This window comes from Antennarius striatus, chromosome 22 (assembly GCF_040054535.1).
Source record: "Antennarius striatus isolate MH-2024 chromosome 22, ASM4005453v1, whole genome shotgun sequence".
Classification (NCBI taxonomy): domain Eukaryota; kingdom Metazoa; phylum Chordata; class Actinopteri; order Lophiiformes; family Antennariidae; genus Antennarius; species Antennarius striatus.
In genome coordinates this window covers 6,182,187-6,201,487 of record NC_090797.1, presented here as the reverse complement: position 1 = coordinate 6,201,487, position 19,301 = coordinate 6,182,187, and the positions used below count along the sequence as shown (strand labels likewise).

General features: G+C 42.4%; 1 protein-coding gene across 2 annotated transcripts; it reads right to left on the bottom strand.

Annotated features, from left to right (window-relative positions):
• Positions 1-581: 581 nt before the first annotated feature.
• On the bottom strand, positions 582-18,774 carry prrt4b (proline rich transmembrane protein 4b). 2 transcript variants are annotated; one of them, XM_068306923.1, is made up of 5 exons: positions 17,001-17,067; positions 13,636-13,707; positions 12,596-13,553; positions 8,369-8,503; positions 582-3,065 (listed from the first exon to the last, which is right to left on the bottom strand). In XM_068306923.1, exons 1-5 carry the CDS (start codon positions 17,043-17,045, stop codon positions 1,015-1,017), a joined length of 3,261 nt encoding a protein of 1,086 aa, XP_068163024.1. In that variant the 5' UTR covers positions 17,046-17,067; the 3' UTR covers positions 582-1,014. The 2 variants fall into 2 exon arrangements, with proteins under 2 accessions (XP_068163024.1, XP_068163026.1); XM_068306925.1 differs by lacking the exon at positions 17,001-17,067 and adding an exon at positions 18,651-18,774 and having other exon boundaries at positions 12,596-13,707.
• Between the last annotated feature and the right edge of the window lie 527 nt (positions 18,775-19,301).

The window sequence follows — 19,301 nt, the reverse complement described above, 5'->3', positions numbered from 1 at the left end:
TTCATACATCAAGAGATTTTTTTTTCTTCTTTTTTTTAACCGAAATTTACATTTCGGTAAATATATTGAAAATTAATGGCCAGAGTCATGCTCATGTAATATAATCATATGCAATTTAATATGGGTCGAGATATTAATCACAATTTGGTGAACTTCTATTGTTAAAATTTAATAAACTTTGCAGACTTACAAAGGTTTGCCTAATTTAATTTCAAATTTTTAATTTGATTGAGTAATTTCAAGCCTTGGTGGTGCTCTGATACTTGTGTCACTGAGAGCCATTCTGAATCCGAGTTCTAGAGTTTGATAAAATCCCATCTATGAAGTAAAAGAACCCAAATATTATGATACAAATTTTACTATAATGGTATGTTGGAAAATAAATTAGTAACATGGTCATAGACCGTTGATGTGTGACTTGGAAGAGTAAAGTAATGCAGTCTTTCTGTTTCACCAGCAGAGGGCACTGCTGACCTGCAACATTATAAACGTTGTGCAGCATATAGTGTGCGATATTTTAATCCTAATCACAAGTATTCAACATGAGATTAAAATAAAAATGATACTGAGGTCAAAAAGGGTAGGATTTCAGTAGTATTTAATAAGTGCTTCAATCGGTCACAGTAAAATCTTTTGGAATTTTGGAATTCATTAAAAACATTTGTACAAATAATTTTGTTATCTCCACTCAGGAAAACGGTGTTATTTTTCTTTTCTTACTATATCAAACTACACCAACATTTATCAAACATGTAAAATTTATAAACGACCTTTTGGCTTGGCTTTTGACATTCTTGGCACTTGGACCCTCAAAGATTCATTTGCTATTGACCGAAAGTTCAAAAACCCTTCAGAAACTTTATTTCGGCAGTCAAAGTTATTTTATGATGTATGCAAAAGCTACCATGCACTACCAAATGGGCTGTAAATAACCTTGATAGAGATCTTGCCATATTTAATGGACACCCTCTGGAATGCATCCGCAGTGTAACCCTTCCTTGAGCAGACTGTCCTTTATAAATCAATAGTCTCGCTGCAGATGCTCAAAGCATCGATCTGTCTGCAGACAGTGATGAACTCCTCTTGCACGGATCGCTCTGCCTCGGACGATATGTCCAGGTCCAGGCTCTCCTGTGAAGCTGCTCCCAGTGTATGATAGTGCCTCTGTGGGTCAGCCTGGTCAAAGGTGGCCGTATTGGACCCTTGCTGGATAAGATGACCACCCTGCCTTTCTGGGCTCAGGCAGAGGACCATCGAGGAGCCTCCGAGAGAGGCTCGGTAGAGGGAACAGGAGGACGAGCTTCCTCTCCATTGTTCAGGAGATGAGCAGCTAGAGGACGTGGACAAGGAAGGAGATAGTGGGGCACTTACAACAGTGTCTCCTTGAGTTTGGGCAGGCTTAGAGACCATCTCCATGCAGGAAGAGGTTCGATAAAGGCCAGAGTCACCAGAGAGAGGATCACAGAGGCCATTGCCTGGAAGTGCACATTGGTTATTTACAGATAGATCACTGCAACGAATGGGTTTAGCTGGACTAAATAGGCTAATAGGAAAGAGGGACTCGCTGAAGAGTGCTTCATCTATGCTTCGGCGCAGGTTGATGGGAGAAGGTGGCCGCAAGTCTGTGGTGGAGTCACTGGTAAAGGAAGAGGCACCTGATGGTTCTTCGCCTCCTCCATCTCTGTGTTTTTCTAAACCCTGTAAGTCCAAATCTAAGTCTAGGTCCCTATATGCCAACGCCCGGTTGCTATGGTAAAGAAGGTCCAGGCCATTGAGACTGCTCCCAAGTCTCTCATCCATTAGAGTATAAAGAGGTAAGCTCTCTGTCTCCCCAAGACCAGCGGTATCGACGATGGCGAGCTTCTCCTGCTGGCTCAGGGACCATTGGTAGCTCCCGGGCAGCATGGGTGACTTTGATGCCAACAGTTCAGTCCAGCAGCTCCCTGCTGCAGGGAGGTGGTCGGAGCAGTAGATCGGTTGCGCGACCACCAGGGCTAAGGTGAGGCAAACCCCAAGCTCACACAGTCTGCAGCTGAACTGGAAAGCCCACCAAGGCCAAGGGTGGAACACCTCCTCTCCACCTGCCACCCCCATGGCATTGAGGATTGCGTATAACTGTAGTCCTGCACAGGCTAAAAAAAAGAGAGCTGAAAGACAAACCGTTATAGCTGCACGGTTCCAGTCCCGACTCTCCGCAAACGGACAGCGGTTGTAGCGCTCAGCAGGTGTTGGAGACGTGTTATTCAGATGGTAGATGTGCTTCGAATCTGCCCGAACGTAGATGTAAAATACAAAATAGGCAGCAGATAGAAATGTAGCCAGTGCAACAAACGCTCCACGGGAGATAAGAGAAAGAAAGAGGCAAAGGCGAGGCTTTTGTAGATAAAACTTAAGTAATGTCACTGGTCCAAATGCTGCAGCAAAATGTATGAAAACCAGGCAGGCAAGGAAACAAGGTCTTTGGAAGGCTGAGTAGGAAAGCTGCATTCTTGAGCGCATGGAAAGGAGAAGGAAAACCAAACCAAAAGCTGCGGTCAAGCAGGGAAACGGTGCTTCATTCAGCATTAAAGAGGCCTCTGTGGAGGGTAGAAGGTCTTGGTGGCCGTATGCATCGTACAGGAGCAAGAAGGATCTGGTACAACCAGCAGCTAGTAGAAACAAGCTGACCAGGGCGAAGTAGCCACATCCGGATGGGCATCTTAGCGGCAAACAGAGCAGATTGAGCGCTGAGGCTAAGGTTAGCATCACAAAAGTGCAACCAGCGCCGTAAACATGTGCCTCCCAAGCCAGGCCCCAAGCTGCCATGGCGCTATTCCAGTCGGTGTACAGGGGCACCAACATGAGCGGTGCTTGGATCAAGTAGGGGTTGATTGATTGGTTCAAGGCAGTGGTGTTTGGTGTGGGCTTAGTGTCTGAGGAGGTTGTCGCATCCCAAGTGTCAGAAAAGTTGCAGATTCTAGAGTGATGTTTATTGCAATCTGGAAGGTAAGTGATGTCACTGTCTGGCGGGCTTGGCATCCAGTCTTCAATGTATGGGCGGATGTGAGGAGATTCTGGGCGAATGCCTGTAATGAAAGTAAAAATTCAGTTAATGAACTGTGTCCAAATAGCTGGTAGGATAATCAATAATCGAATGGAAGAGGACAAGAATATATTAAGCAAAGCATATTGCATTATTGTCGTACAAATAACTTAATTAAATTATTTCAGACCAAATCAAATCAACTCTCCAGGATGGTGAAAGCATGTGGTCACCATTCTAAATGCGAATCCTGTTTAAAAGCTTATACTTGTAAGCAACTTCAACCTCAACCTGAGTCGGGTGGAAAAGAAGAGGTAGGGATGTGTGTGTGTGTGTGTGTGTGTGTGTGTGTGTGTGTGTGTGTGTGTGTGTGCCTGTATGCGCGCGTGCGTGTGTGTGTGTGGTAGAGCGATCAGCCAACTAAAAATCACACATCTAGCTTCTCCTTGCATTACGTAAGCCATCTGGAGTGTTTCCATGCAAGTACAGTACATTCTAATTGCGTTAGTCAGCTTGTAGCACAGTGAAAAAAATACAGCAGGATTTGTTAATAAAGGAGTCGCCAAGTAACACTTGAACATGACAGAGAGATTCCTACAAAGCATGTTTACATCCTACAGGTCTATTTAATATTGGCATGAATTGCTTGACTTACTCATGGGTGAAAAGACTGAGGTTTTTCAGCCTTCTTGTCTTTGTGTCACAGACTATGTTCCTTTCCATCAAAAGTAAACAATGGCTGCTCTTTTAAAAGCCGTGTTAAACCTTTGCAGTGTTACGAAAAGGTTGCCAATAGCTGCAGAGGTGACGCTGCCTCTAATTCCATCTGTTGATTGTGCCCATCAGTCATTTTGCTGCAAGTTTATTCAGGTGCTACAGTGTGTAAATGGACAACATATCACAGTAAATCCCACCTCAGGCAAGTTTAGTCAAGTGTACAAATCTTCATAAATATATTTTGCAGCATTTTCTGTGGTTGTGAAATTGTTTGTAGTTATAGTTGCAAACCATAGCGCTTGTAAATAAAAAAAGTGGAGGGGGCTTAAACATGTCCATCAATGCCTGGGGGAATACATTATACTGGAGGTAATGCTGTTTGTGCAACAAAACCCAATTTTTTGCATTTTGCTACAAAATGCCTAATTTGTTTCCAAGGCAAAATTAAAAGCTAAATTTATGTGGTTTTACGTCATATGGTTTTATCTGTTTTTGGATGTATTTCCATGGGTTGTATTTTTCTGTTTCCCATTCCCACCCTGTCCTGGTTCCCTAATTTGCTCCTTTTGTTTATGATTTCCCTTCAACACCCGCCATTAAATGGGGGAAACACCCATAGGTGGGTTTGTTATTTTTACAACAAGATGGTTTTCTGCTCTCTTTTACAATCCTCTTATGATGCTTTGTGTTTTCTGCTCCCCCCATTGCATAGATTGGATATATGGCAGCTGCTGTTTCCATTATGTTTAACTGCAGTAGGTCTGCAGTTCTCTCTCCATGGAGGAGAGTTAAATGGTTTAGTGTGTGCATCTACTTTTGGCACTCGAACTGCTGAAATGCACACTGCCTATAGCCTATGGAATGATGTTAATGTAATTCATGTGCAATTTTTGCCAATGTGTGTTTTCTATTGTTGAATTTGCAACATACGTTCACATCACTGACACTTGCTGTTCTCCATGCAAAGCAAAGTCTTACATTTTTCCCTCCTCGAATCCTCAAGAGTACTGGACTCTAAGTACTTTATCATACGCGTTAACTTCCCTGCTGCCTGTTCGTTGTTAACTTGATCATTTTTCTTCAGTCATCCCTTGACCCCAAAGCTGAATCTCTGTCCCCAGGTTGAGAGTAAGCTTTCTGGAAATGGGCTATAATAGACCGCCAGCTGCTGCATCGTTCGCTGTGGAGTCTGAGAAGTCTTTAGATGCTTGATTACATTCTCCACAAGCACAAAAAGAGATTTTGAAATGATGGTTCATTCTTTACTCAAACCATGATGAATCTTTAATATATAAAAGTGAAATGCAACTGAGAAGACTCCCTTGTGTGTCAATTATTCCAGTATACAAACAAAGTTGAATAATCAGACGCATGATAAATGAACAGTATAGTTCATTTACAAAGTTAATACCACAAATATTGACGTACAGTATATAATACTGACAGACATGTTTTAATTTTTTAAAATATTTTAAATAAAAACAAACATCAATTTATTATTATGATGAAAAGAATAACAACTATGCTGGCATTTCTTTATTGCAGTCGCTTAGCAACGTGCTTAGCGTACTAGCATGTATTTTTGATAGATGTGTATGTATACATGTGTGTATGTATATATACATATATATATATATATATATATATAATGTTTTTGCATGCTAATGTTTGCTAATTAGCTATTTAACACTAAACAAAAAAGCATAATTGGAGTTGTACAAAATCTGTTGTGAAGAACAATAGTCAATCTTAATTCAAGTTAAAAATAAGCACCTGTATTTGTGTTTGCAACTTTAAATGATGTCAAATACATGTGTGCTTTAATTATCTGACAGGGTATGGCTGCACTGACAATGTCACCCTGTCAAAACAGACAGCAGCTGTGTGGGAAATGTGGCTGAAGTGTAAAACAAACACACTGCTGCAGGCGCTTGGACTGCAAGGCCACTGATAAAGTAGGTGTGGTTCATTATGACCTCATGCCAGTGACCCCCTCCATCCATTTGTTTGCTTTCTGGGATGATAGTAATGATTGGGATGCCAGTGAGTCAGGCTTAGTGGAAGACATGACACATATTAGATTAGTGCTATGCTTTGTCTCTCTGCTCTCTTGGGTGAGCCTGACCGAGGTTTGGAACAGTATGTTTTGGCTGCAGCGTAATAATGGAGAACTTCATGTTCCACTGCATGGCCCTCGGTTATCAGACAGAGTTCTTTGGGAACAAGTGTCTCATGTGAGAGACAGCAGACACATCTGTAGTTGTCAGACACAACCAGCAAAGCACCTGCGAACACCAACCGAGAGGAAAAAGTTCCCTTTTATCGCCTGCTAGAAAATATCTCATTGTCAACATGGTACTATGAAGGAAAGAAAAAAACAAAACAAAAGACGTCTAGTTTATTAAACTCTTTCTGGGGAAATTATCTTCAGACTAGTTGACTAACTTCATTTTTAAAAATTTTCAAAATCAAAATTTTACTGCCTTTCACTGTATGACCAGACCTGTAAATGGGAAGTATTCCACTGAAGCATTTATTTGACTCTGAAACAAATGGTTGATGTTGAAGAAATTTCTACAAATACCTTCTTTTCAAATACAAATCTAAGAGTGTTCAGCTTGAAGGCAGTGCAACTGTATACTAAGAGAGTGCTAATGCTAAAAAAGGCTGGAAAAACTAACGTTTAGACTGTAAGATGTCTACCATGGTAACTGTTTCAGTTTAGCTCAGGTGCATGCTAACATTTAGACAAAGGGCAAGTGATGCTGATGCCTTTTAGGTATTTTGATGTGAAAACCAAACCACTAGACAAGGCGGCTCATGAAAGCCAGAAGACCTCATCCCCTGGGATGTAATAGCCTGCAATGAGATGGAACAAGCAAAAGACAAACAATGCAATGACAACATGTCTAAAAATAACACATAAAGGTTTCACTTATTAACGTATCTATTTATACTTCTGTCTTAACATGATTTATTCATTCATTGGAATCAAGAGCTCAAGAGATAAATGAGTTCCAATCAAAGCCATCATCAAACCTTCATTGCATGACTTACTCACACATATGAGAATCAGTTTCATTTACATCTCAGTGGAAACACTTTTAGCACACAGGGTTTCTATTTGTTTCTTAATTTTGTTATAGTAAATGTAAAACGGTCTCATCTGAAATATCTGTTGGCCAGTTTCAGTACTAAAGGTGAAGGATTTGTCTCAAGGGGATGACAATCCCTTTTCGTCTCACTCTGACACATCATTAGATGATTGAACATCATTAAGCTTGTCTGTTTTACATCCATCTGCTTTTTGATTTCGATTTTGACCACCCAGAAAGCGCTTGTGGAAAAGCCAGATAGTGCATGTTAAAGTGGAAATATTCCTGTATTTAATCTGCTGCATTTAAAACCAGAACACCTGCCTTGGGTCCACTAAGGTAAATGGGAGAGCTTGTGTGAAAATGTATTAAAGTGCAGACTTTTGCTTTAGGGAGAAGACACACAAAAAAGCAGACAGATGGATTACTAATGTTATTGTGTCAATCATTCACACGCGACAGGTTGAGCTAGCGCGCCCTGAGGCATCCCACCATCAGTGAATGGCACCTTGGATGAGACTATTTTTGAATTTCATCTGCTATCCTGGGAGACGTAATGTAGGTTCCAGCTGGTTCTGTGAATCTGCATTAAACCTATCTTACCAAAAATTTGGCTGACGACGGGCTAATATACTGTAAATTATAATTAATACTGTTCTAAATATAATGGAGGTATTACAGCAATATTAAAGAACAGTAAGCCAAAAAAACAAAACAAATGGCCAAAAGTAATTCTATCCTACTGTAATAGAAAAAAAATACATTTAGGAACTAAGTGAGCCATTTGTAAAAGTTACATTTTATATTTGTGAGCCATTGTTGAAGGTTCACATCAATCAGAGCCAGTGAGGTTTGCTACAGATCAACTTATCTTTGCAAGGGATGTGTTGGAAATAGCAAAGTGTAAATCGAAATGAAAGTATAGATTTTAATGAGAAGAAAAACTAAATATTTAATCCATGTGCCAGTAAGCTATAGCAGTAGAGGAAACCTCCCACACGATTGAGTACAACCAGTCCTAATTTAGTCTTCGATTGAACTGAAAGTGTTTTTTCGCATTGAGCTTGAAAGAAGGTGCTACACAACTCATCCTAAATAAAAAAAGAATGACGCTGTGTCTTATTGAGTAGAATAAAATGCACTTTGTTTAGCTATTTCTTTGAAACTGATGACTGAATTGGCAAACATCAATATTTTTGCCATCTTTGTCATCATATTGATGATTATTTATTTGAAGACAGTACAGAGGGAAATTGTTTATGGAGTGGCCATTGTTCCACAACTCCTGTGTTCTCAGCTTGAATAAGCAGTTTTATTCTCCCATCGGAAGCAATTAGTGGCTTCAGGCAAAAGATGCGGGGTAATTGTTTTTTCCCAGTCCTCTGTCAGATTTACTGATACAGCTTCAGGATGGTCTATTAAAGCAGCGACATGAAGTCCTTTCAGCTAAATAAGTGTGGTCGTGCAAACAAATGCTCAAAATGGATGGGGAGGTGAGGCAGGTTTATTCAGCACGAGGGATTTGTGAGCTCACCTTTTCTGTGTGGCAGGGATGGCGTTAGCGGCTTAGAGGGTGGCGTGGAAACATCTGCCAAACCAGCGTCAGGGCTCCCATCCGCTGAAGGAGCCACATCTTCCTCAGCCTCCTTAACGTCTTTGCCTGGCAGCTCTGGAAAGACACATGCAGTATAACCTGTGAGTGATCTCAAAGTGATCACAAACGCAGCTTAGAGAACACACAGCGTAGCCAGCGTAAATCAGATTAACGAAAGGAAGTTTAACCCTCTCTGCTCGTGGCATGTCTGTGACTTCCAGAAAATGGAAGGACTATTTGTTAACCCAGTTCTGTCAAATGGAGCAGCCCATCATCCACTTAGCTGGAGCCAGTCATCCATAGCACAGGAGTCTGGCCCACTGTAGTCTAATTACATTGACATCCTGATGTGTGTTCATGGGTGTGGACATCCTGGTGCATCACAAATCCAGAGCCCTCGTCCAATCATCTGTCATATTGCGAGAAAACAGAGGCAAAGGAGGACAGAGAGAACGAGACTCACTTCGTTCTCTTTTCCCTTTGGTGCTCTAAAAAATATATAATGTCACTGTTACCCTTGTGGACAAGATTTGTGTGTTTTGCAACCCAGTGCAGCAGTTCCAAATGAAAGATGGGATCAGAGGAGATTTGGGACGCTCTTCAGTGAGTGAGTCTCTGCTGGGAAGGACTGATGGTGAAGCCAGGGAAACAAGGTGCAGCATAATTATAGCATCAGAATGAATATTAATAAAAGGAACTGAGGGATACGGCTAGTGGGAGGAATAATGAGCTCGAAAAATAACAGCCATGAGGCAAAGCAAGCCACTACGTGGTTGTAATGTTATTTAGGCCATGCTCATAGCGTCCAAGTTAATTTCAAGTTTTAAAAGTCCCCAAAGTAGAATCTACTTTATTGTACCACTGGCCTCAAGGCAGCTGGAGCTCTGCCTCAGCCAATAGACACGGAGAGACAGAGTAACAGATATCTTCTAAAAGAAAATCATGACTCCAGAGAAAGAGAACAGGAAGACAAAGAGTACTAAGTTTTTCACCTGTTGGTCATTAATCTGTGGTTTGTGTATTTGAGCTGCACATATGAAACTGTTGCAATTGCAGGTTATTCAACAGATTTGGCACATTTGGACAAAAAAGGGAAGAGAAAAGAGGGATGGGAGGAAATCTAAGAATTCAAAAAGAAAAGAATAGAAAATAATTTAAATATTCATAAATCTAAATAAATGGGCTGTGCACTTAATATTGTATTCCCTGGAGGTTTAACAGTACCGCGCTCACAAAAATGTTGCGAGACGAGAGATAAATCCCTGGGTTTTGGTCTTCTCAGGGACTCAATAACAAACAGTTTTACCTGGATTTCAAAGAAATATTTAACAGCTGAGGTCCAGAAATAGAGAAACAAAAATGAAGACAGTAAACAATGCATCTCACTCACTCCGTGAAAAGTTTTTCAGCAACTAAAGAACAAAAGAACTGAAATCGAGTGATTTAATCTACACTTTACTTACTAACACACTTCTCATGCGCTGAATGTTAATAAAATGATCCTAAGTTGGAGAAGAATCTGTCTTCTTTTCCTCAGGCTGTGAATGTGATTGAAGTTTCATCCGGAGATTAAAAACTAAGCTGAATTCATAGCAAAACTCCGAGGAAAGGATGGCCATTTTAATGCAGTTATTCACTGTGTAATGTTTCTGAAGCTCCTGCTTATCACCAGCCTCTAGAAATGATGAACAAAAGACAATGCTGTGCTCCATTACGCACCCCTTCATCTATGTAAGCCCCCAGACTCTGTAAAAGAACACGTGTGGGTTTGACGCAATCTCAACACATGCAGAACGATAAGAGAGGAAATGAGCGTCTGTACGATGCTGATAATCAGACAAATGGGACGAGTTAGAAACGTCATCTTTAATTTTTCCTTCTTTTTGTTTTAATTAAGTTGCACAAAATTGCATCAGGATTTTTTGTTTTAATTGGTAGTAATTCCTTTACAATCTGGCTTTAAAATCTTTTGAATGAATATTGTTCTGTGATTCCTTTTTCTCTCTGTCTCCATGGGTGGAATCCTAAAAACAAACAGGTGTAATCCTTCCAGTTTAAAAAAAAACCCAAAAACCCCATGGATTCCTTCTGGGTGAAGAAGCCATTATGAGAGGCTTACCATAATATTAAATTCACCACGGCATTTACATTTAAGCTCCCTTGTCCATGTAAATTCCATACCAGGGCAACAGATGTTCATGTCACATGCTTCCTTTTTAAATATTTCCGTAATCGATCTGCCAATGGCTCTGCTTCAGCTACTCAGTCGACAATATATCGTTGTAGATATATATATAGAGTGTGTAAAAGGGTCTGGTCTCGTTGCATAAGGTAATGGAAATGGTGGGACAAGGGTAGACAAGGAGAAAGTGAAGGGAAGCTTTTACTGAAGGAAGAAAATGTGCACTATATCCACCTTTTATTCCTCTCCCTCTTTTGATAATTACTCTTGCTATCAGATGTCTCAATGTTCCTGAGTGGGTTTTTTTGATGCAGATCCAGAGCATTGCTTTTTTTTTTTTTTTTTTTTTGATTACCTCAAGGGAAGCATCACACAGAAAATGCTGTCTCAATCAAAATCTACAACAAATACCCATAAAATTCACCCCACTGTTCTGATGTTCTACATCTCCTGCAGGGGAAACAATGCAGCTTTAAAATAAGTTCCAGTGCACATTTATAATATTCACATTGGGATAATGTATGGTAATACAGCAGGCTGTGCTTTAATTTTTACGTTAGTCTCCTCCTGTGTCCTTTAGGAAGGTACAATAATTTACACCCTGCAAGGCTGATGTCTAATAGTATGCCAAGAAGACTATCAGGCATTTTATTCCATGACCAGAATCTTCTCCTATTCCTCTCGAGACATTTCCGACCATCCGAAGCAGCCACGGCTCAAATCTTAAGACAAAAAGGTGACGGGGATTTTCATTTGCACTCAGGGAGCAGGGAGGGAGGTGACTAAATGGCAAGGAGCATGTTCAGCATCCTTGAACAGCGACTGGTGAACGGATGGTCCCACGGGAGAGGGGGGTGGTTTCGCTGAGTGTTCACTTGGAATACTGATACGACGCCACGGCAGCCCTCCCCTCCCAAGCCCCCTTTTTCTCTGCATGCTGTCACACGATGCACAAAGGCAGACACAACACTGGGTGTTACAGACAACCCATAATCATCACTTTCAGTACCAAGTGTGTGAAGGAGAGACGTGATAGATTCACCTCTTAAAGTCTGACCTTGGAGAAAGCTAATGTTGATAGCAATATTAGAGCACTGGATGGCATCCCATCTGAAAGCGGAGACCGTATGTATTTGAAGAAGTATTCAGGTGAAGAAAAGTGCTTTATAATCCAATTTTAATAATCACAATATCCCACCGTGTGATGAATAAAGGTTGTCACTGTTATTCGTCTTCTCTATTCATCCCCCACAACAATCAATTTTATCAGATGGACTCCAAACCTCCTTGGCTAAGAATAATCGACTCATCATTTCCTGGTGCGACCTATGACCTGACATGATTAATGTGTCTGTACCTAGAGGACGAAGATCCTCCGAAGACTCATTAAGCACACAGACCCCAGACTGCACACCACTGTAGGTGTGGGGGTTGGGGTGGGGGTGGGTGGGCTTAAAGGAAGGAGCTACTGCCTTAATGTTGTGACAAAGTCTCCTAAAGCCTGATGACAGTCGATGATTTATCTTATTGTCTTTTCCTTTTCATGCTCAGCGAGAACATTGACAGGCATGTACTTTCCTTCCATTAGCAGAGGTAATGGTTTATGTAATGCTGCTGAACCATTCTGAGTCATGGATCTATTTTCTTGAGCAGCACAGACTGTATTGTGGATTGTATTTCTGTGGTTATGCTGAGTTGTCTTCTTCCACAGGAGAGTGTGAGGTAAACCCCCGAATAGTATAAAAAAATCTTAACTCTATCTTTAAAATTGATCTTTGCTTTACCCTTTTTCTCACAACTGGATTCAGTTTTATGCTAATGTAGATCCTTTGACTACTTACCCTGTCAGACATGTCGCTGCTCATGCTGAGCTATCTGCAACCTTTTGACAACCATCTATTGAACCCTTAAGACCTGCCTGCAAATGATTGATTACATGTATTGAATCAAATGCAGACACTATTGATTGGTGTAACTTTGCTTACCTCCTGCTATTGGGAAGTTAACCTTTTGGCTCTGAGTTGTGCTGGTTATGGATTCAGACACTGGTTGGCCATCGAGTCCCATGGCAGTGGTGATTACTCCCAGCTCCTCCTCCAACCTGGACTCGGAGAAACCTAGGTTGGGCTCGCTGGAGTGAATTTCTTTCAATGAGTCTTCTTCAGTGTGGAGGAACATACTAACAGTCGAGTGTTGTGTTTGTCTGACAAACGCGGTTTCCCCGGATGTCATAACAGGCCTAACAGTGTGTTTGCTGCTCCCTGTGGTCTCCATTAGTCCTGGGACTGTTGTCGTGGTTTGGGCTGCTGCCCATGTCAAGGCAGTAGGGACTGTAGTTTCTGGCACGACCGTTGAATAGATCTTTTCTATGAAATCCTCAGCTTCCTCGGTGGAATCCTCTTGGAGGTGTGGCGGACTGGCACCCTCGCCGGGTCCAGCTGCTTGTGTGGTGCCTTGCTGTGGGTGGTTGTGTGTTGCATTTTGTTCAGAAGTGCTTGCGCTAGCGGGATTGTTGGTGAACAGAGTGTTTCTGGTAAAACTGCTTGTGGGAGAGTAGGAGTCTGAGACAAGACTATCATTGTGGCTCTGCGCTGTGCTGCCTTGTGGAGAATCAGATGTCCCTGTGGAAAGCGATTCTGGTCCAGTCGTTGTCACACTGGTCAGGAGCTCCTGAGTTGAAGTGCTGGTGGGTTCAGAAACTTCAAAATTTCTCCCTTCCTGTGAGTAATCTTGCAAATGAACAACAGGCTTTGTCAGTTCTGTGGCAGTTGTGGTCAAGGCAGAAGCCTCGTTGTCAGTGTCCGATCCCCCAATGAAAGGGATCTGAAATGGGAATGAGGGAAGTGAGGGGAGCTTAGGCCACCAGGAGGAGGTTTGTTTCTCTTCAGGTGGTTTTTCTCTTGGTGGCGTTGGTCCCCAGAAGGCCTCTTCATCAGCCACAGCCTGTTTGTGAAGCAGCAAAAAACACCATAAGCAGAAGGTCGAGGTCCGGAGGAGGCGAAGCATGCTGTCAACGGCGGCGCACCAATCGGTCACATGTTGTTTTCCATCCTCCCGCTCCCCGTGGCGGGTTTGGCTGTATCACCAGCAGAGTGGCCTAAAAGACAAGAACACACAGAGTGACACACTTTTCTGCTAATTTTAAGTCAAGGAAAACTTGATAGAATATACATCTGTTCATTTTTTTTAAGTTGGGAAGGCGAACTTTCCGTTACTCTGAACGTGACCTGTTTTCCAGGCTGCAATAGTAAATCAAGTGTAGAAACTGTGCCACTCTTTCCAAATGACTGCTGAAGATAGCAGACCAAAAAATATATGCCAACCACCACAAATCACGACAGGAACTTAAGTATTACACCCTGCAATTAGTGGCGTCCTGTTAGATGTGGCGGTATTTATTTCATGTTGTCGCTCGCATGCATGCTGTGCCGCAGTGGTTGGGCGGCTACACAGGCCGGGCCAATAAGGGAAAGTACTTCCATCCATATGTAATCTATTCAGTGAGGAGTTGTCAAGAAATAATGTGTGTGTGAGTAGGGCTGGGGAAGGTTGGTGACGAATTAGGGGTCCGTGTTTCCAACACAAGACTGGAGGGACCTCTTTTTCTTTTATGGAGCACAGAGTGGTTCAAAGTCACTAGTCTGTTGCCTAAGTGAAAAGACTGGAGCACCAAAGGAATTTCCCCTGCGAGAACAACAACCTGTATGCTTTAGCTGTACTTAACTCCCCAATAAACCCCACCTCCCCCCCTCCAGCCTGGTTTTGGCCTCACTGTGCTCTCGTTCAATCTCAGATTTATTTGTTCTTTAAAGTGGAGTGAAAGGAATCTGTGGAGATAAAAGTCAACATGTTATCTCAATCTGTCATGTTCTGATTTTCTGGACCAGTGTTTGTCTCGTTATTGTACAACATCCCATCCTCATCCTCACTGACCAGGGAAGCAGGGATTTAACCTGTCACCCCCCCACCCCCCCCCCTACATACTCACCCACCCACCCACCCTCCTCCGTTCCCGCCTGGAGGCATGAAAACAACCTAGATACGCATTTAGATGCCAAGATAGGAAGGTTGACAACGAGGAAGGTCAAACTTAGAGCTTCCCACACACTCCATCGGTTTATGATCTGACCGAAGAGCATGAAAACCCGTTTCCAGCGAGGTGAGGTTGTTTTTAGATGCCTGTTTGTTCAATCTTCCACCAGTCAGCCCACACACGGACACATTCCGCACTTGAGATATGATCGTAGATGAATTTCTATCTGACTCTGCACGTTATCGCAACTGCTTACTTGTTTTTGCGCCCACATGTACTGTTCTAGAGTAGGGACACTCACCCACACATTCGCACATCTTTTATTTCTTTTTGGGCTTGTAAATTAATAATCCATTAGATACTGCATGTAGATGGTAAATTGGTGAGATTTCATCTGTCGGTAAGCGTTGAGCAAGATATGGTCAGCCGTAGACTGACTTTTCAATCAATCAATTATTTAGAAACATTGTGAATATTTATAATTCACTGAAGTTGACAGCTCACATTTCACATTTGCATCACTTATACCTAGTGTCACCAGGTGTGGCAAAAGGAAGGATCTTTTCAGGCCACGATGCATTGACAAAAAGTTCTGCCCCAGCTGATCTCCTACCAGGCTGCTGTAGAGGTGAGCTCCATTACAGATTTATTTAGAAAAACAAAATATACAAGAGTTTCACAAGGGGAACTTATAGAGGAATTTGATCTGCTTTGGCAAAGAGTGAACTTTTTTTGAACTGGGTTTGCAACTCTTGCAGTAAACAGCTTATCTTTAGCTCTTTAGTGGCTAATGGCCCTCTTGTGTTCATCAGTTAATCACAAACTTTGCCGATTTGCAGAATGATAATTGATAGCTCTTGTACGTTTGATTCATCATTTTGCTGAAAGACACCCACAGCAATGAAACAACTGGACTAATCAATTGCATTTCTAAAATAGATTTTGAACAAAGTAGCAATCAAGTTTTACAAATTGATTATCTAATGTTGAGCCGGTAATGAACCACTCAACGATAGCTTGTGCATCTTTTAACTTTCTCGTCGCCTCATCAAATACATGCCCGTTAGTGAAGATATTGTTTGATTTGACAGGCGGCAGAGTAAGTGGAGAGGAACGATGAAAAGTGTCTGTGGGGAATTTACAATCCCCCGTCTATTATTTTGCTGGGGTTTTGTCTCGCTACTCTTGACAAAGACTGGGGGTGCTTGCCGCTGTAGTGGACTCAGTGGAGCGGAGAGGAGAAGGAAAGTCAGGAAAGAAAGGCAGAGAGCAAAAGACAGACGCAAGACAACGTGTTGACATTCAGTGGTGGCTTTCTCATGGCAGAAACGTCTGCAGCCATCTCCTTGATACTCACTTCACTTTGCTTCCTGAGCCTCTTTCATTAACTCTGTAAACAGACTCCTGTCTTTCAATCTAGGTAATGCCCCCCCCCCCCCTGCTCCATCCATTCTCCCACTACTGTCAGCCATCTTGATCTTAATCAGCCCTCCTCACCTGGTGTATTATATTTCTCTATGGAAATTTTTCCTGGTGGTTGTGTATGCCGTTACGAGTCCCCTTTCATAATAAGATCCTTGTGCCGTTACGAGCCCCCTTTCATAATAAGATCCTTGTGCCGTTACGAGCCCCCTTTCATAATAAGATCCTTGTTGTTAAACTAACAAGAGAAGCAGAGAAGATGAAAAGGAGTGGGAGAGCTCAAGAAAGCTACTGAAGGGGGAAGGTGACTGAATTAGAGGTGTGTGTTGCTCTTGAGTGACTGAAATGGAGAAGCTCGACGCTGAAGAAATGAACTGGCATGGCCGTTGTCATTACTATTTAACAAACCTGCTATGTGCATGGCCTGAGGATCGGTGACACCGTTCAGGATAATGGAGTCATTTACCTCCCTGCAAAATGCCACTGTTGAAGGTGACAGTTGTTTCTTCAGATGTGTGGGTGGGAATTTTAACCACGAGTCTTAAACATATTATTTCCACATGAGCTTGTGCTTCTAATCAAGTGTGTATTCACATAATGTAGCCTCCATTGTCCTGTTTGGTATTATCAATTTGAGCTCTCTGCCACCGTAGGTGTTATTTCCTATCTAAGGAGTCAACACACGGCTTTTTTCCCGTTGTCCTCTCCTGACTTTGACGCTGCACAGAAACGTCAATACGGCACAGTTTCAACGTGACTGACCGCTTCAAGCCAGCGGGGAATTCGTTATGCAGAAAGAAGCACGTTTGTAGGGCTTTTTAAGGTGGAAGACAGCTTAATGTAGTAAAGAAGTGTGTGTCTATCCATCTGGGAAGTTGTTATTGTGTTCATTATTGGGGGTTGATAAAGTTTAACACATAAGTATGATCGCTCACTTTGTGAAGAAACAGCAAATCTGGCTTGAGTGTCAGGTTTTCCATCCCGTTGTCTTCAGCAGATTTTAGCTCAGTATGATTATCCACCTGGACTTGAGGATGAAAATGAGATGCTGTGAGGAGGCATGCAGTGAGGGTGGGTGGGTGGGAGGGGGTCACTGTCATACCAAAAAACTGGCAGATCTTACTGGAAGTTGGCAGCAACAAGACAGAACTGCAACGATGCTCGACACGTCCCTCCACCGAGGCAGAAGAATCGCTCACGTCTGCTCAGCTTTGCTGGCTCATGCCCAATCCCTCCATAAAGTTTTGTGGGAGTCGGTTTGGTAGTTTTTGCATAATTAGGGTGTTTAATCTTAAAGGAAGTAATAAATGTTTAACATCAAAGTAAGAGATTGCATTTCCAGCTAACGATGTGCTGTCTTGCTTAGAATATCCATATCCATTTTTTGTGAGCATATTGTCAGTATGTAAGTATTAAGGATGGTAGAATCCTATATAGAATTTAAAGTCAAATCCTTATTCTGGTTACAAAGCAGAGGATGACAGCAAGAGGGAGCGCTGCTCCCATTACCCTATTTAGAAAAACTTCTCTTTATTTGACATCATTTCCAACCGGGCTCTCCGGCGTCTCATTACTGCTCGTGAAACTGGAGCTATACATGGATCCACAGACATGCGGGATCCAACCAGCGATGGTCAATAGTCCCTGGACATTATTGACCATGATGAATGCTGGTCTCACGTCCAGGAATAGCCAAACCTCCGGACATAAGTACATGAGCAGCAACCTTATCCAGATCTACAACAGGTCATGTATGTCCTGTCGGCTTTGCAACCAAAAATCCAAAGTCATGCTTTATTTACAACATCAATGCCTTCAATTCCAAAGTCTTGGTTTTCTTATTGTCATCTTTCAAATCTGGAGCATCATTAATCGGCGCTATACTATTACACTCCTTTTCCTTGAGCACCCTGCTTTGACCACTGATGAAATGATGAAAGACATTGCTCATTCTGGAGAATGACATTAATTGTCGTGGGCTAATGCTCATGTTAGCTCTAAAGCTGATGAATGCAGTGAACCTGTCGCCAGTAAAAAGGCTCTCAAACGCAGGCGTTCCACCAGCTGTCTTTGCCATGGTGACAGCTGAAGCCAATGACGTTGTATGGACTGCTCACACTCTCTCTCTATCACACACACACACACACACACACACACACACACACACACACACACACACACACACACACACACACACACATGCACAACCAACATGACATGCAGGAAAATTTGCCGGTTTGCATCCACATATTCCTCACATCTTAAAATAGAATCCATAAACACGGACGTGGTTGCACAATCCAAGCCAGAGAAAACTGCAGATGTTGACATCTTTTGAACAGACGCTCTGACACTTTCTTTTCAATTCTCATGCAAACATGCACATTTCTGTGTTTTCCCAGAGATCAAATGAGTCAATCTGACTCCCATAATCCTAAACCACAAACCTTTAACATGTGTTAAAGGGATCACAGCCTGTTTGTGTGTTGGAGTCGTACCTGCACAACCCCATTCCTGGATGCAAAGCAGCTGTTTTACATACTTGTGCAGACAGAGAGACAAATGAAAAGCTGTCAGCTGCTTACCTTCAGACGTGAGGAATAAGATGGAGAATGCACAGCCAGCAGTGTTTCTGTGTGTGTGTGTGTGTGTGTGTGTGTCTGTATTTGTGTGTGCTTGAGTGTGTGTGTGTGTGTGTATGTGTGTGTGTGTGCTGCAGGAGAGACTGTCTCTTTGAGTCCATGTAGGTTTGTCTGTGTGGAATTGAGTTCCAGTGTTGCTCCCTCCCTCTGTCCCACTCCCTCTCTCTGCCTCTCTCTCTCTCTCTCTCTCTCTCTCTCTCTCTCTCTCTCCCTCCACGTCTATCTCTCTCACCCACTGCATCAGTAGTCCGCTGTGTGGCTCGTATCACAATGCCTGCGGTCACACCTCACCGAGCAAATTGTTCATTAGCGGAGATCACCCGATGCCGCAGACACTGGGAAACAGAGCTGGATGTCATACCACAGCCACTTGTGCAAACACACAAATGCAGAATATTACACGCAACACCACCATGTCCACACATACACACAGCTGTAAGACCTACAGTGGTGAAACTCACAAGCTGATGGTTTTGCCCAGTATTTAAATTCCTCACCACTTGTTATGTAAAATCCTATTTGGAGTTGAAGTTTTATAATTAATTCTGATTTGTCACAACTTGGGTTTTATTATGGGTTTGCTGTCATTTCTGC

Excerpts from the sequence above, each read along its gene's own strand:
- prrt4b (XM_068306923.1), bottom strand. The coding sequence starts at position 17,045 with ATGGAAAACCTGACACTCAAGCCAGATTTGCTGTTTCTTCACAAA. Across the intron at positions 8,504-12,595 it reads TAACTTCCCAATAGCAGGAG|AGCTGCCAGGCAAAGACGTT; the intron begins GTAAGCAAAGTT and ends GTGTCTTTCCAG. Across the intron at positions 3,066-8,368 it reads ATCCCTGCCACACAGAAAAG|GCATTCGCCCAGAATCTCCT; the intron begins GTGAGCTCACAA and ends CTTTCATTACAG.